The sequence below is a fragment of the Paramisgurnus dabryanus genome, chromosome 16 (assembly GCF_030506205.2).
Source record: "Paramisgurnus dabryanus chromosome 16, PD_genome_1.1, whole genome shotgun sequence".
In the NCBI taxonomy this organism is placed as follows: domain Eukaryota; kingdom Metazoa; phylum Chordata; class Actinopteri; order Cypriniformes; family Cobitidae; genus Paramisgurnus; species Paramisgurnus dabryanus.
In genome coordinates, this window is record NC_133352.1 from 18,621,790 (window position 1) to 18,640,684 (window position 18,895).

Sequence of the window (18,895 nt, forward strand, 5' to 3'; positions counted from 1 at the left end):
GATCACTATCTCTTCCTGAATTAGCCCTACTTTCTGTTAATGTTTCAGCAGAAGGCTGTTCACCCACAGATAACCCACATTTGTTCAGGTTGTATAATACAACGGTGTTGTTTGTATTAAGCAAGCAAAACATTGAAGTCTTAAGTTCAGCCAGAGCACTTCATTCAGAGCTGCAGCCTTTTTCGTCTGACCGAGATGGGTGTCGTTTTAGGATTATATGTTGTGGGGATTATATTTACCACCATTCTTGTACTTCTTTTGGCATCCACAACATTTCATCCATTTAAAAGTTACTTGGAAAAATGGAACGAAATGAGACCGATTCCAGGAATGCAAGGCGCTTTCCCAATCTTTGGCAATGCGCTGCAGTTTAAAACCAATGCAGGGGGTAAGAAATTGTAATATAGATTTGTCTAAAACATATTGCAATTAAATCACAAGGATACAGTGACATTTCTGCGTTATAATAGTGTGTTTCTGTTGAAGATTTTTTCAACCAGATAATTGTGGGCACAAATGAATACAGACACCTTCCACTAACAAAGGTTTGGGTGGGTCCAGTGCCCTTTCTGATCTTATATCATGCAGAGAATATTGAGGTACTTATATTTATTTCTTTTTTGACAATTTTTCAGAAATGTTTTGTCTACAAGCACTAGTTTAATATCCGATCTATTGTGTTTTCCTGCAGGTTGTTCTCAATAATTCCAGACACATTGACAAGTCATTTGCATATAGGTTTCTTCATCCTTGGCTTGGCACAGGCCTGCTTACCAGGTACACACATATACAGTATGGTGTGCTTTACCACCATTATTGTTACAATTACATTCTGTTTTCTTGCATGCTTATTCCTGTTTCAGTTTGTTGTAAGGTTAACTATTAGCGCGAGAGTGCAATTCTAAAAAAGTGCCAAAAGGAGTGGTAATATTTGAGGGTTATTTACACAAAAGGTGCAAATTAAATAACACAGGCGCAACCGCTGATTTTCATAACGACCAAATCAATCTACTAAGAGCAGCGCAAATTAGTTCAGGGTCGCAAATAAGCACACCCGATGATGTGCGATCTACACGCAAACATTAGGAAATCGCGTTGGGTGAATCATTTAAATAATCTCCTCCCGTACATTTTGCATCTGAAAGGGAAACTCCTATACTGTATGCAATAAGGTCAGTCGCAAAAATAACTAGACCACACTTTTCTGCGCTTATTATCCACTGTGCGTCTTAGTAAATCTCAACAGTCGTTATTTTACGGCAAAATGGTGGTTTGCGCAAGCTGGCTGGCTGGCGCAAGCTGTTAAGCCGGGTACACAGCACAAGATAATCAGGCTGAATTTGGGCTGGTTTTCCACCTTACGACAATCCTCATCCCGATCGCCTTTGTGGTTGCACAGATTATCTTATCAGATTTTTCTGTGGTCTGTTAATAGCATCTGAATCTGCTCGGAAGCACGTCGGGGCCACTCCGATTGCAAATCAGAAATCTTGTTGCGTGGGGAAACCCCAAGGACAAATGCAAACACACTTTGTAGATTGTCTCATGAAACGAAACGATACCCAATCAGAAAGCAAGCTGATGAAAGACGAACCATAACAACTACATCGTGCAGCAGGCACAATCCAAAGTGACATGAACATCAGAAGTTTTTATGTACTTCATGCCCATTGTTCGCCATATTTGTTTACTTTTGGCAGCGAGAAACATCTCAAGATGTCCGCGAGATTTCCTGTGTTCCCAGCTGAGACTCGCATTGTTTGTGAAGTTAATCTGATGGTGCGTGTTGTGCTATCATGACCACATAGCGGCACTCTTCACACTATAGGAACAAACGTGTTAAAACTTCAGTTTTTTTCATCATGTTTGTGGTCTATCACATTTTGAAATTCTGATAAGATTTAAAAAATCTTTTGATGTAGCTTTAGTAAATCTGGCCCTTTGTCACAGTCTTGCCCCAGTTTTATCATTATCACCCAAGTACAGGTCTCTGCGGAGCAAAAAAGATGATGTTTTTCCAATTTTGGGTTGTTTTCAAACTGGGAGTAGGCATTTTTAACCATCCAATCAAAAAAGTACGGAACCCCTGAAAAGCCATACATCATTGTTTTTTAGGGGTTCAAGCCCGAAGGGCTGAAACCCTATTGTATTTGTATGGATTTTTATTCTTTTTATTATTTTTCTTCTGCCGTAAAACGGATCGTGCAGACCAAACCGTAAGGCCTAGAGACTTGAGACTTGGCCAAATGGTAGGACCCAATTTGGGGAGAGGTTGATAGAGTTTCAACCCGATTGGCCTATAGGTGGCGCTATAGCGATAACAAACGCGTTGATGCTCATAACTCCCAGAATTCTTGTCCAAATGTCAAGTGTCTTATATCCCTGGATTCCTTGCGTCAAGACGAACAAAACGTATATCTCCGATTTCATTTCCGTCATGAAAATTTTTTCGCTATTTTCGATTTTGTCGAAAAAAATAAAAACGAACTAGTCCTAGGTTTTTTGTCCGATCGGAACCGTTCCAGTGCTGTAATATTCCTTGGAGTGTGAATATGAAAAGTTATCAAAAAAAAGTTGAACTTTATACTCGTCGTCGTCAAGCCACGCCCAAACGCCCCCAATGGGCGGAGCCTCTTGGACTTCAATGGCTGTAACTTGGGATTGGAAAGAGGTATCGAAACCAAATTTGGTACACATATACAGCGGACTATTCTGGGGTCACGTGCAAAAAATTGCATCGCTTGACCACTAGTTGGCGCTATAACACTACTTCAACTTTGAAGAGCTGTAACTAGAGAAATATGGGACCGATCAACTTGAGATTTGGCACGGGTGCTCTTGGTCTAGGGTACTATCTGTGTGGGAAAGGAATTTCGCGTAGCTCAAAAAACATGGCCGCCATCGGCCAATCAAGAAAAAGCAGCTATTGGGCAGGGTTAACGGAGGCCGATCGAAACGAAACGTGGTGGACCTGTTTGTCTCTTGGCCATGAAGGTCTGTGCAGAGTAAGAAAAAATTTGGCCTCCGGGAGGCGCTATCACGTTTTTTCAATGTTTAAGTGATTGTGTATTATGCAGTGTTTCAGATATCAACAAGATCTTTATATCATTTAATAGAGCTACATTTAATGAACAACTTTTCCTCAAGAAGCACTTGTCTCAGTCGAATCGTTTGTTAGATATTCATAATTTTCTCTTAAACCTACTTTTGCGAACTAGTCCTAGGTTTTTTGACCGATCTGAACCAATCCAGTGCTGGAATATTCCTTAGACACTGAATATCAATAATTATCAAAAAAAAGTTGAACTTTGCACTCGTCGTCGCAACACTACGGTCAAAAGTACGAAGAGGCGGGGCCACAAATACTTAAATTGCTATCATTTATGATAGGAATGAGATATCAACATGAAACTTGGTACACATATGTATAGACCCAAGCTGAGGTCACATGCAAAAAATTGCAGAGATTGTCCATTAGGTGGCGCTATAACTTAAGAACAAATAACCATAACTATAGCATATGTATATGACACATAAATATTTGTCTGACCTACTTGTTATTTTGCACATTACATCTACTTTCAGGTTCTTATAATGGTCTATGAGGATAATTATTTATCTTTGAAAACATGCCACTCAACAGCCAACCAGTATTAACCATGTACGAGTCAAGCCTAATGGTGTGTGATTACAACTAAACTCATGGGACTGTTGGTCTTATGTTTCCAAGTGTCTGTGAGGATTTTTAGTTCATCTTTCTGAAAATCTTTGCATCTAACACAATGTGTGCAAAGTAAACAGTTCTCTAGATCAGTGGTTCTCAACACACCTGCTTCACATAATCAGCACAATAGTAGAGATCTCTATTAACTAAACTGATTGTGTCAGATGAGAGAAACATACAAAATGTGCAGAGCAGTGGTTCTCCAGAAACGGAGTAGAGAACCACTGCTCTATATGTTTATGTTTATATGAAAAAACTATTTTGTGAACTAATACTTGGTTTTTCACTCAACACCACTAAAGCCAATGCAATACAATTTCCTGTAGTCTGTGAGCAAATATGAATGCCAAATTGTTATCACCAATTGTACGTCTTATTCCTTTAGTTGTTTAGCTTTGAATTACAAAAACAACTTTTCAAAACTACTAGAATTTTTTCAGTCAACAACAATAAAATCAGCGCAGTACATTTTTCTGTCCTCTGTGTGTAAAGGTATATCAAATACAAAATGTAATGAATTTGAATACCTGCTTTTGTAAGCATAGATTTCATGTGATGTCACACATTGGTGTAGGTGCCATTTGTACGACTGAATTGCAGCATGTGTGTTTAAAGGAACTCATAAAGATATGGATTAAAGTTTTTCATTATCTCCATTTATTTACATCAGTAGCATTAGGATTCTATTCTACCTTCCATGACATAAACGTGTCCTGACATGATGTATAATACAAAGTTGTTACATTTTTATATGTTATTTTTCAAATATTGCACCAAAAACTTCATGTGATAATGCAATTGGTTATTATTCACATAAATGACCTGCTAGAACCCAACTAAAAAGCAGCACTTTATGAAAGTAACACAGACAAATGCTCACCAGCAAATCTGCTGCAAATCTACTAAATAACATGACATTTGTTATTGACATAATTTGATATTGAAAACATATCTGGATCAGTTATTTATTGGCCCAGCCTAAAATCACATGAAAATAATTGCAGAGCTATACCACTATTTGACAATTTAACATGACAGAGCCTAAAAATGTTTCTATTAAAATATGTAACTTTGCTTTATTGTTTCCAAATCCATAAATTAGTATTCTCTTACAATAACACAATAAAAGGATTATATGAAAAATATATACTCTCTGTGTGAAACACAGACCCTCATTAATATACTTAAGAGCATGCTTATCAGGATTTGAGTTAAAAATGTGTCTACCTTTATTTACTTTTAAATATTCAATACTAATTTTATGTTAAATTAATTGTAAAAGGAAAACAATAATTTTAGCCAACAGATGGCAGAAGGTCATCTTCTGCCATCTGCTGGCTAAAATTATTATTTAGTATTTAAAATGTATACTCAATGAAATTGTGTTCACAGGTTTCATCAATGGATGCATGATTTAACTTTATGAAGTCAGTATTATTATGTTAAAATAACATTTCGTCAATCATTCTGACGGTATCCGTTTTAACAGTCATGTGACATTCGAACATAGGATAAACATTTAAATAGGTTGATGAACTCTTAAAGGACACCAAGCATATGGAGATTGGTCATTTATTTCAAAGTCTTATTTCCTAACCCTGCCATTTCTGCTTCTGTGTGTAAATGCATGTATGTGTTTTAGCTTATTCTTCATCATTGCTGTGTTATAGATTAGCCATATGAGACCTATATCTCTATATCAGAACATCGTAGAGAAATTGTGGTGGGCTGTTTTGTCTCATGTTAACAATTTTTGAAACATTTTGTGTGACAAATCTTGCAACAGCATGCACCACATAATTTTCTCTTCAGAAAATTTACCTAATTGGTAACATGTTAGTATTTCATATTCTAAGTATATTTGATAACAATGCAGCAAATCTAAACAGGCATGCCCTTAAAGGTCTTAAAGGTTCATATAATGAGATTTTTTAAAGATGTAAAATAAATTGTTTGTGTACCCAGAGTGTGTATGTGAAGTGTTATCTCAAAATACTCCACAGATCATTTATTATAGCATGTTAAAATTGACACTTTGTAGGCCTGAGCAAAATTGTGCAGTTTTTGGGTGTTTCCTTTAAAATGCAAATGAGTGGATGAAATGCAAACACTGATCACAATGATGGTGGTTTGTTGTAATTGAAATTCAATTGTGCTCTCGATTATTTTATTTTTTATCTTTTTCATGTTTTCTAGGTTGATATAAGCACTGGGGACCCAATTATAGCACTTACACTTGGAAAAAGTCAGATTTTCACGCTATGACCCCTTTAAGGTCCCAGATCGCTTGAACCCCGCTAATCGCTGCTTGCAGCTATATTTTTCTTTTGCGTTTTCTCTTAATCAATGATTTATGTACAAAAAAAAGAAAGAAAGAAAAAAGAATGCAGCATGTCACTTTCTCTGAGTGCCTACGCAAGTGCAGACATATGGAAACATTTAAGAATACGCCTAAAGGAAACATGTGACATAATTTTAAGTCGCTAAAAGGGAAGGCAACTACATCAATAATGTAATTCAGTCAGAAAAATAAAATATGTTAAGGAATACAAACTATTTATTGTGCCTAAATTACAAAAAAAGATATAATTCGGCGTAATCTATTCAAAACCTATGAAGTAATTTCGAATCATTCCTAAACCATTTTATACCATGCTATAACAGTACAGTATATGTTGTTGCGGTTCAAAATATGTAAATAACACAGAAAACGAGAAACAGAGAGTGAGATGACTATGTATTTTATTTATATAAGGCACTCAATTTGAGCCAATCAGACAAAGATGTGGAAAAACACCTATTTCAGTTTGAAGACGTCCCAAACTTGGGAAACACCTCTTTTTGTTCTGCAGAGACCTCCTTCTCTCATCACCTGTTCCCCATCTGTTTAATTTATCATCCTTACGTGTTTCTAGGTTAGTGGTCATTAGTCCCTGTGTATATACTGTATTTCCCCACCTTTGTTCCAGTCTTTGTCCGTTGTTGTCAATGTTGCTGTATATGTGCTTCTTTATATATTAAACGGTATTGTTATCTCTCATCCTCTCCATTATCCTCCACACTGTATGTAACATTTTCTTTAAAGCTGCTATGTGTTATACCTTTTCTAGTATAATATGCAGATATAATATAGGTTATTTAATGTAGATGGGATTCTTTATCTCTAACATGTCCTTGAACGGAGGTGTCAACACCTTTTAGTGTAAATTTTATGAAAAAACTGTCTGAAGTTATACAGGATACTGAAGCTGTTAAAATTAACTGAGGTTAGCATATCCATCCCTTTGGTTAGTGGCGTAATGTCAATAAAATGCTTTTTATTTCAGTAAAATCACAAAATCAAATGCAACTAAAAAAATAATAATTGTCAAACAAATGCAATTTTCAGTTGCTTTAAAGGGCTCGGACTGTCAATTATGTTGACATTTAGGGGCAGTTTTCCGGACAGGAAAGATTAATCCAGAACTAGGCCTTAGTTATACTAGGACATTCAAGTAGTTTTTACAAACCTTACAAAAAATAATACTTGTGTGCATCTTGAGACAAAACAATGGCACTGATGTGTGTTTAGCTACTGTATTTCAGTACAAGGTGGTTTATTAAGGCAGCTCAAACATGTATTTTAGTCTGGGACTAGGATAATCCCTGTCCGGGAAACCACCCCTTAAAGTTAACCTAAAGATTTTTAGATGCAGTTGAAGACCACCTACTAAATTGACAGATCTAATATCCAAGAACAGCTTGCATCAACCATTCTGCACAAAGAACAGTAACTCGTAATCTGCAAGACTGAAGACAAGGTCACTGACCATCTGTCCAAACACAGTGTAGTCCAAGCATGTATCTGAATATAACATTAAATCCACATACACTGTAAATCTGAATAATAATTAAGCTACAGTATGTTGAGCTCACAACCTTTTCTTTCCATGAAAACAGCACAGGTGAGAAATGGCGTAACCGACGTAAAATGCTGACTCCGACCTTTCACTTCTCCATTCTCACCGACTTCCTGGAAGTGATGAATGAGCAGACTGATATTTTGATACAGAAGATGGAGAAGCATGCAGGTGGTGAGCCGTTTAACTGCTTCAGCTACATAACATTATGTGCTCTGGACATCATATGTGGTGAGTATTGTCTTGAACATACCATTCAGTAAAAGAAAATGTGAACTTTGTTCAAATAACTTTCTGTATGTATTGCCTAGAACAATTGAAGCAAATCAAAATATATGTTTGCCTTCTAAAGAAACTGCAATGGGGAAGAAAATCTATGCACAAAGTAATGCTGACTCTGAGTATGTGCAAAGTGTCTATAAGTAAGTACAATAGCAAGTTCCATTTTAAGAACAATGTTACAGTTTTTCACTAATCAACATGGTATCTGTGTTAGTCTCATAGAACGGTTCATTCCAATTATTGTGTTAATTAATTGTGTTAATATTCCTCTTGAAGAATGAGTGACATCATCAGCAAGAGACAGAGATCACCATGGTTGTGGCCAGACTGGATCTACGGTATGTTAGAAGAAGGCAAAGAACATTCTAGAAGACTGAAGATTCTACACTCCTTTACTGCAAGCGTGAGTAGTTTTGGTCAGCGTTGTGCGGTTTTACAGGACCAATTTGTAGATTTTTAGCGGCATCTAGCGGTGAATTGCAATCAACGGCTCAGTCCACAGCTTACCCCTCCATTTCGAAACGTACAAAAAAGCTAAGATAGCCACCACAGGACAAACACGTAATTTTCTAAGACAATGTAGGCTGTGTCCGAAAGCTTAAGCAGCTGACTTGTTGCCTCGCTGCCTCATGAGGCAATGACTTCGGTGGCATGAAGGCAGCTCTGGGAAACGCTTTCGGACAGCCTTCATAGGCAGCGTAATGGAATTCAGTTTGAAATGTAAACAGAGAGCTTATCACATACATGAAAACTACAATACTAATTTCTTGCTAGAAATGTAATTAAAAGGTGTCCAAAGTGAAAATAAAACTTTATTTATACTAAAGTTGGGCTTCAGCTGCTTTTTGGCCGCCATTTTATTTTTTGAGCCAATTTGGTCGAGCCAATCGCATTCCCCATGCACAACCACGCATAGAATTGCGGGACATGACGATAAAGTTATCTCAGGAGTCAGGAAGTAAGCCAAACATTAGATTCAGATGTGCTTTGATGCCTCTTGTCTTGGAGGCAGCATTTTAGAGCTTTGGGACTCAGCCGTAGTGACGAAACATGCTCTGTAGCCTCATTTGGGCTACTGTAGAAATATGGCGGCGTGACATGCTGACTTCCATGTAAGGAAACCCATGGTGTATGTAGATACAAACTGCTCACTCTAAGATAATAAAAACAATACAGTAAGGTCCTTACACACCACTCATATTATAATTATATTATATTGCATTTCTGTCAAGAGATCACTCTTCAAGTCACATAGTGCACCTTCAAAAGTCTAACAGGGTTAAACAATCTAATATTATCTTTAACAATTAAAAACCAGCAAACCGAATTAGGCTAGGTTTTTTAGCAGGTAAACATGTGTTTAAGCCAAAAATCTGAATCATTTTTAATGATTTGTGTTTTTTTTACTTGTTTTTTTTACCTGAAGGTTATTAAGGAGAGAGCAAAGTTCATGAGCTCTGAGTGTGACGCTGATTCTGACCAGGGGCCGAGAAAGAGACAAGCCTTTCTGGATATGCTGTTGAAAACTACTGATGAGAATGGAAAGAATCTGAGTCATGAGGATATTCAGGAAGAAGTGGACACTTTCATGTTTGAGGTACAAAGATTGTGAAGACCAATGTTAAATGTTTGCTTGACCAAACTGTTTTAGAAAACTTTTAAACAGCCTGCAACAGTTAAAAGTTAGCTAGTACCCTACACTGGCATAAAGGATTATCAAAATATGTACCCTAGCTGTCATTGGCGCTGCACTCTTTCAGAAAGTACACTTTTGTACCAAAAGAGTTCATATTAGTACATCAGAGGTACATATTGAAACCAAGGGCTCTATTTTAACGATCTAAGCGCATTGTCTAAAGCGCACAGCGCAACGTCTAAATGGGCGTGTCCGAATCCACTTTTGCTAATTTAACAACGGGAAAAATGGTTTGTGCGCCGAGCGCATGGTCGAAAAGGGTTGGTCCTTCTTTTTTAATGAGTAATGGGAGTATTTTGGGCGTAATGTGCAATAAACCAATGAGACTCTCACCTCTCATCCCCTTAAAAAGCAAGTTGCGCTGGCGCTATGTCTAATATCTATTTAGATGACAGACTTTGTAAACCGAAAAACTAAGCGGAGGAAGAAGATCCCCAGTTTAGGATTAATGTTAAATAATTTTTATTTTTTATTATTGCTTTAAATGTATGGCTATCCAATATCATCAAAAAATTATTTACAAGTATGTAAGAAAAGGTTTGTACTCTAAAAATACTTTATTTGTAACAAACAGGAGATAAAGAATTTACAAACGGCTCTCTGCACGTTTCAGCACTTGGACAGCGTCAGTTTTTTTTAAGCATTACTTAAAAATGTTTCTCATCTCACCATATCCACAGAGTCATCATATACAATAAATTCGTGAGGTAGCATTTAAAAAAAAAAAAATGTTAAAAACAGATGCATGTGTTTAAAGCATTTATTTACTTACCAGGCTACAGGTGAAGCAGCTCTTTGCGCTGTCTAACATCTCATAATTAGTCCTCATTTATGTCCAAGAGACTCAATATTAAATTTTTAACATTCAATCCTTTAATCTTTCATATTTAAAAGCGTTTTTGTGCTGCTGCCATTCATGTATGTGATAAGCAAACCCGCGTTGTCGTCCCGTATGTCCCGTTTATAGGCGTATATTACTAATGCGCTCTTTAAATAACAAAAAACACGATTGCATCATTGACTTTAGACTTTAGACCAGGTTTTTGTTGGTCAATGGCGTAGTCTATTTTAGTTTCCTCAAAATAGCAACGTGCCAACAATGCGCCTGAACACGCCACGTTTTCAGACCAGAACGCCCATGGGCGCAAAATTCAAATGCATTTGCTATTTAAACAACGTGGCGCTAAACGTGAAAATGATAATTGCGCAGGGTGGAAACTAGCAAAAGACACTTGCGTCGCGCATTGCGCTGCATTGCGCCGGGTGTAAGATAGAGCCCCAAATGTATATATCTGTATCTACCTGGTACATATTAGGACCTTTTTTTAAGGGTATTGACCTAGTGACAGCCAGGATACATATTAAGACATTTTTTAAGTCAGTGTATGTCCTTAAAATAAGCTATAAAGCATTAAATTTCCACTTTTTATTAAAACATTTTACTCTCACATGAGATTAAGACTCATAATAAAGCACTCACTGGCACATTACCACCTAAAGAATTTACTATACTACTGATAGGGTCATGACACCACAGCAGCATCTATGAACTGGGCCTTACATCTGATTGGCTCTCATCCTGAGGTCCAGAAGGCAGTACAGGCAGAGTTACAGGAAGTGTTTGGTATTTAAGTCTTTCTCACGTGTTTTGTGTTTAATTTACACTAATGAGATAATGTCCAACAGCTCCTGTATTCTGATTGGCAGGTTCATCAGAGCGCCACGTTGGGGTTGAGGACCTGAAAAAGCTGCGCTACCTGGACTGCGTCATCAAGGAGAGTCTGCGTCTGTTCCCCTCTGTGCCGCTGTTTGCACGCAGCATCTGTGAACCCTGTCACATCCGTAGGTGGCAGCGGTTTGTAAACTTTTCAAGGATTTTTTTTTCTACTCAAATCTAAGAATCTAAAAGAAGTAGCTGGCAGAGAAACAACAATTTTGTAGGATGTGATGTGTTGCCATAGGGAACAGATGCATCCATTTACTAATTAAAAACTTGCTCTTATATAGCAGAACAGTTGTATGTGTGTGTGCTACCCGTTAAAATGCCCTGAATCCACTTTGACTCTCAAAGCTGTGATGTATATATTATAGTTATAAAACTGTGGTTGCTTTGGTTGCAGATGGGTTCAAAGTTCCAAAAGGCGTGAATGCTGTTATTATTCCATATGCTCTTCACCGGGACCCGCGTTACTTTCCAGAACCTGAGGAATTTAGACCGGAAAGATTCCTGCCAGAGAACAGCAAAGGGAGACATCCATATGCGTACATCCCTTTTTCTGCAGGACCAAGAAACTGCATTGGTAAGAAGAAAGAACGATGTATGTTAGACCCTGTGTTTTACTTCCACACATATACCTCTAGAGTTTTTGGGTCTGTGTCCCAACATTGAATGAGACAGATTGTTCCTCAGCACGTAGTCCTCACAGGTTCAGGCCACACACAACAACCAGCTATTAACAAATCAGAAAGAGAGCCACACACCTTTGGAGATGAATTATATCCACAATCTTTAGTCATCTCCATTGCCTTCCAGGAATGAAGGCTCGAAATCAGAGCTTTATAAAGAAATTTACTTGATGAATTTCCTACTTTCTTGCTGCCCTCCTATTATCTCTTGTCTGTGTATCTGTTGCTCCAGGTCAACGCTTCGCTATGATGGAGGAGAAGGTGGTTCTTGCAACCGTCTTACGTCACTATGAGTTACAGTCGTGTCAGAGCCGTGAAGAACTGAGACCGCTGGGGGAGCTCATTCTGCGTCCTGAGAAGGGTATTTGGATTAAACTACAAAAACGAACCAAATGACTTTTATCGTCAAACTAGAAAGCTCAAACCACTTCAGTTTTTGTATTACATTTACATTTAGACATTTAGCACACGGTTTTGTGTTTCTGTTTAGGAAGAGAGAAAGAAAAGTTTAGATGAAATGTATAAAACTCTCAGGGATAGATTTTTAAATGTGGTAAAATGGGATTATAGAGGAATTATGAATTTAGCCATATTTTTTAACAAACAATAGAGGCAATAAATGTTTATGAAGGTCATTATTCTTGATTTGATTTTAACTTTCATAACTTAAAAAATACAGCTAAGTAGCACCATAAAACAAAATAATAACATGATAACATAATAATAAACATTTTTTGACAAAAATGTTAAAACAGAGTTATCTCGTTTTGCAACAAAACTCTTCATTTGTAGTTTAGTGGTCATTATATTAAATGGTCAACCAACATAATTGATAACATCACATAACATAAAATGTACATGTAAAGTTTAAAAATATATTATATATGTAAAAACTGTTTGTTTTCCTGAAGGCGACCATTGAATCCTTCATCAACACTTTGGGGTGTTTTCCTAGTCCCAGACTAAAATGCATGTTTTTAAATTACCATATATATGTGTGTGCCATTGTGCCATATGTGTTTTTTTGTAAGGTATGTTTGTAAAAACTACTTAAATGTCCTAATATAACTAAGGCCTAGTCCTGGGTCTTGGAAGCCGGCCCAATAAGATGTGTTTTTTCTTACATAAAACTGCATAAATGTTGTTCTGTGTTTTTTGAAGTGCAGGATTGGTTATGACTATCAATCTTTATGCCGTTTGAGAAACATTTTAGATAAGATGGAGTGTACTAGGGGTAACCAGATTTTTAATATGTGGCAAATCTCAGGTTTACCGATTTGTTGCAGATATACCAAGCAATGAAGCAACTGGCATTCAAAGCCCTTTTCATTTCTAGCAAGCTCAAATGACTGCACGAAAACAAGTCTTTAGTGAAAGAATGTCTAGACTAAACAATCATTGCTCAAGACTCGTCTGCACTGTATTCAAACACGAAGGTTAAATATAACGGACATCTTTAATCAAACTGGCATTTGTCTTGATAGGAGTTCTTTAGGCAAATGTTTTGCTCAATTAAATGAGAAATTTAAATCCCAGTTCATTTTGTCCCAAACAGCATAAGTCTGTTTTAAAAATAAGCTCCAAGTGATTTTACGCGCAGGAATGCAAACATCAAGTACATCATGCCATGCATGAATATTGAGCGTGGCAATGATTTAAATTAGTTTGTTTGCTTATTTGGAGCGTGAACAAGAATCAATCCATTCTGTTCATCCGCAGGGCAGATTAAACAGCAAGAGCTATTTCTTCAAATGACAGATTTTAATGTGGTCAGTTGATTGACTAGTAGTTCTGCTTCAAACATCGTCATTTTGGATGCATGCATTTCATCAAAGGCTCCTCCACAGAGAGGCAGTATTGCTCCTCATCATTGCAGGTCTGCCTTGATCTGTGCTGGTGAAGAGGGAGCGCAGACCGCTGGAATTATCAGCCAACCCTGCTGAACCCTATATGGTTCCCTTATAGATAAATAAACTCTTTGAACTTCGTCAGATGGAAACATTATAAAATTAAATCCTAGTTAAAGTGAATAATGCACCACTCCACTGTCATAGAAAATAAACAGCTGTCTATGTAAATGTATAGGCTGGTCACAGTAATGTGCACAAACTTACAAGGATTGAACTTACAATTTACTTGTGTCATTATTTTAAATGCATAATGGTATTCTTGCAAAAAATAAATAATCAATTGTGAGCAAATGTTAAAGCCACAATGCGTAAGATTTTTGTAATAAAATATTTAAAAACCACTTTCACAGTGTGATTTATTTAATGCAGTTGTGTACTTACTTTATCCCCAAAGTTCACAAAGATTGTGTAAATCCAGAGAACTTTCTGTTTTAAATAATGGCTCATTCCTTGTCTCCAATGAAATTAGTGACTTCATATCCGCATTATCCTCAGTTCCCAGTTGTAGAAATTATGGCAACACGCATGGACAAATGCAGAAGTGGTGGTTATACAGCATCTAACACACAGCTGTTGTGCCTTGTAGCTAATTCATTGCGTAATAATGTGATTTAAAGGGACACTCCAGTTTTTTTGAAAATATGCCGATCTCCGGGTCTGGTGATACCACTTTTAGCATAGCTTAGCACAATCCATTGAATTAGACCATTAGCATCGTGCTCCATAACATGACATGAAAAAGTGGAGTGTCCCTTTAACATACAAGTAAAAAATAGAGTTTTTCATTTTTATCTTGTTTATTACAAAAATGTCGTAGCAGTTAACATCTTAATGGAGGGGGACATCATCAATAAGTAATTACTTTCATTTTTGTCTGTTTTAAAAAAAATGTTATGTATGATTTAAAGTGCATTTGTAAAAAAGCAAATTAATAAAGTTAATTTTTCATAATTTTAAAGTGCAAGGCTTGCAGAATTGTTTATGGTATCGTCTTGGGGTGGCCATTATAGCCTGTGGTTTGTTTGGCTGCTAAAGTCTGAGTCATTGTGAGCACATTTATACCTAAGATGTGTTTTGGGCGATCGGATCACAAGTGGACGAGAGTGACACATTCCCATTTTCACCTGGCATCTCTTTTGTCCACTTTCGACCGTTTCTGCCCTGATTATTTCTAGGGGATGGTCTTTGGGCGAATCATTAAAACACAAGCGGGAGAAATGACGTATTTAAGTTTAACAGGGCCTATAGTGCAGGGAGATTACAAGAGATAATACAGAGTCTTAAAAGTTCCACTTTTCAAAGGACACGTCTCATCAAACACCTTTTCCTACACCTGGTGTGACACGGATCAATGCCATCCAAAACAAAGGAAAGTGTCACATCCATTCTGCTAGAATAACATCAAATCCTGACACTAATGGCAAAAAGTACCTAAATTCACTCTGACACTATATTTTCAATAAATCCCTTTAAATTATACTTTACCTACGGTATGAGCTGCTAATGTGAAAAAATTGGGTTGTCCACCTGAGCACATGTAAACACACCCTATACCATGCAAAACTTCACTGACAACTAAATTGTATTTTTTCAATGTATTGCCTGTGTTCATCAAACTGTTGGATGAATATAGCCACATTGTGTGACCAGTACAAATAGTCACTTCACCTGAAAAAAATGATTCATTCAATTTACTCAATTTTTTAAGGTAAGTGGTTACAATCAATTTATTTAAGCTACATTTAAACAAAAAAATTAGAAAGGCAAAACAAAACAAAAAACTTTTGTTTAAATGTAGCTTAAATAAATTGATTGCAACCACTTATCTTAAAAAATTGAGTAATTTGAATGAATCATTTTTTTCAGTTCACTACATATAGATTTATATTTTCCATTTGGCAGAAGCTTTTATTCAAAATGACTTACTGTGCACTCGAGGGCTAAATTTTTTTTTATCAGTTTGTGTGGGAATTAGACTCATGACTTTTATGCCGCTAATACAATGCTACCAATTGAGATACACTGTGTGACTTACGAAAGCATTAAGGCTCAAACCTGTATTTTTAACCCCTCATTTTTTTTTATTGCATTTTTGCCCCCATACAACAATGATTTAGACCCCATTTATAACGCTGTGCATGTAGGTCTAGGTGTGTCTGATTGCTTTTCTGATCTTCTTCCTGACCTGAGGCCATGACAGGTCAAACGGGAATAAAAGCAAACATAATTGCTTTCAGAATCCATTTGTAGTAGGGAAAGGAAGAACTTATTTCCAGTCTTTGAGTATTTGTTTGAAAGGTGAACAGATGTGACTTATACCTGACACAGGCTTCAATCAATAGCCAGTGGAGGGAAAGTTTTGAGTAACTTTTTGACTTCTTTGAGAACCAAAAACCAATGGTTCTGGCATCGCTGTGATGAACTTTTTGTAGCACTCTTATTTTTAAGAGTGTACACATGAATAAAGAAACAGGAAAACTTAACAGCCATTGAAGTAAAAATGCATAAAGAGTTATAAAAGAAAAATTATTCAGACATACTGTATTATCAATAGAAAGCTAGTGGCCTTGGTTTGGGGAAGTATTTTATTGCCGTTACTTTTTGTATAAGGCACTTCATAAAATCAGTAAGCAAAGATTTCTAAACCTTGAACTTAATTTATTTAAAAGTGTGTATATAAAATAATTAAAAAGCATTTCATTTATTTGAATATACAGTACTGTGTAATAGTCTTAGGCCACTACAACAAGTGGTTTTAGCAAAGTTTTAATGTCCATCCATATTTATTTATTTTTCACTCTTTTTATTAAGATACAAACAGAAAATACAGGAAATATGTACACAAAAAAAAAACAAAAAAAAAACATTTTTAAAACAAATGCCAATACGCATTTATGTGGCCAAATGTAAATGAAACTGTTTTAACATATCATATAGATATCCGATCAGGGAAAACACATGAAGTGACCAGGTGTAAAACAGCCTGACTTAGTCCTGGATTAATCTAAACCCTGTCCGGTAAACCGCCCCTAAATGTTGTTTTGCATTGAATCAGCAATTATCATAGTTCAGGCTTAATATTTATTGCTAAAAGTTAGTCTTGTATCCTGCATCTAGTTAAAGTTATTTGAATAAATAAGTATAAAACATATAAATAAATAGAACAATTGTGAACCAAAAGCCTAATGTTTTGAATTGAATCTGTCACTCCATGTTGGCATATTGCAGAAGCTCTTCTGTATCTTGTATGTTGTTTTACTTTTCGGACAGTTTTAGGCCCCTGTTTTGCTTGATTGACAGTTAAGTTGGCGATCCTTCACACTGTTGCCTGAGGCACTTTATGGTAAATTAGCATTTACTGTACAATACAAATACAACGGGGACACATGTTTTTGAGTATCTCTGCATATGCTTTAAAAACCTCAGAAAAGGCATCCTTCACTGTCAGAAAAATAATGGTCAAAAAAAATAATTTCTTAGCTGTCACCAGGGGGGTACCATTATTCCAAAATGTGCACTCAGAAGAACATATTTGTATCAAAGAGTGCATATTAGTACTTACAAATGCCTAAATTTTTGTACCTACAGTATAGGAACTTTTAAGGTACTGCCCCAGTGAAAGCTTGGGACCATTTTTTTTTTACAGTGTATTAACACAATGGTGACTGTAGAACTGTTGTTTAGATACAGTATATGTTCAATTAAGGCTTTTTTAATATCTTTAGTCCATCAAAATGTCTCTTCAATAGCTGTATTGCTTTTTGAAATGACCACAAAACACTTTAATATCCCTTGCAGCACTGAATCCAGCCAGTAATCCAAACCCTATCTAATTGGAGTGCGACTTTAGGTCACACTTTCAGAGGCAACCTGGACATAGATTCCTCTGGAGCTACATGGAAGCTTCATATTTAAACCTTAATTTGGACTTCAGTGTGGTGGATCTGCACATTTCTTCAACATGAAAGTGAAGGGAAATTGATTTTCTGGAGCATGGTTTCCATGAGTTGAATATTTAAATTCCCCCAATCCCTTCAACAGCTCCAGGCTTCGGAAGATACCCTTATCGATGTCTCAGCTATCTCATTGGTCTCTCATTGGAAAACATCAAGGGCATGTTGTGAAGAGCTGTCAAAACGTTTGAAGATAAAATCATTTTTAGTCAAATCATTAAAGGCATAGTGCAGTCAGAAATTAACATCCTGTCATCATTTACACACCCTCGTGTTTTTTAGGCCTTTTCGACTATTCTGCTTTTAATAGAAAGTCATATGGATTTGAAATTACACAATGGTACATAAATTAGGCCGATATAAGAAATTGTGAGTTTTTAGTAGATCGTTTTTGAAGATAACTTGAATACAAATTAATAGGAGTCTGAAGTTGGGTTTGGATTCTGACACAGTTAAAGAATACTGTAAGAGCTTTAATGAGATGCAAGTTAACCGTGCTGAATAACAGTGCTTCACCTCTCTGACACAGAGCAAGAGGGTAATACAGAGCTCATTCCCTTAACAAATCTTACACTATTAATATGCCTGGGGAATGAAAGAGCTCCTTTTTATTGTTAGTAGTGCCCTGATTTAGATTTTAATTTTGAATTGAATAAATTATAGGCAGATAAAAATGGAGCCCCAATTTAGTCCAGTAATCACATCCATCAACTGAACATGGTACATTAACACTAAGATCAAGGGCTTGGTTCTTGGGGTAACTAAAAAATACACCTCTAATGCATCATATGTTGCTTTGAATAAACACTTTAAAGCTTGTATAAATGTTATGGCTGTAGCATGAAACAGATTGAACACAAATCAATCTGCTCAATTTAACTATTAATTCATAATGATGTTTGTATGCCATGACTTTTGTATGCCACATCCCAATGCCTTTGGATTGAGTTTATTTATTATAAAATGTTTGCCTTATTGAGGCACATATACCGATAATTTATTTTTAATGTCATTTGAATGCTTAT

At 36.3% G+C, this 18,895-nt stretch overlaps 2 protein-coding genes across 3 annotated transcripts in view; both read left to right on the forward strand.

Moving 5' to 3' along the window:
* The window catches only part of asah1a (N-acylsphingosine amidohydrolase (acid ceramidase) 1a), a 189,895-nt gene that overhangs the window by 54,814 nt on the left and 116,186 nt on the right, over window positions 1–18,895 (forward strand). The gene's annotated exons all lie outside the window — the stretch shown is intronic.
* On the forward strand, window positions 64–14,258 carry cyp4v2b (cytochrome P450, family 4, subfamily V, member 2b). Of its 2 annotated transcripts, none has more exons than XR_010534740.2 (11): window positions 64–388; window positions 487–599; window positions 692–777; window positions 7,664–7,854; window positions 7,976–8,045; window positions 8,182–8,308; window positions 9,332–9,502; window positions 11,123–11,225; window positions 11,309–11,456; window positions 11,722–11,901; window positions 12,240–12,377. XR_010534740.2 is itself a non-coding variant. In XM_065271765.2 (11 exons), the coding sequence occupies exons 1-11, from the start codon at window positions 196–198 to the stop codon at window positions 12,401–12,403; spliced, it is 1,533 nt and encodes a 510-aa protein (XP_065127837.1). In that variant the 5' UTR covers window positions 64–195; the 3' UTR covers window positions 12,404–14,258. The 2 variants fall into 2 exon arrangements, 1 of the variants encoding a protein (XP_065127837.1); XM_065271765.2 differs by having other exon boundaries at window positions 11,309–11,443; window positions 12,240–14,258.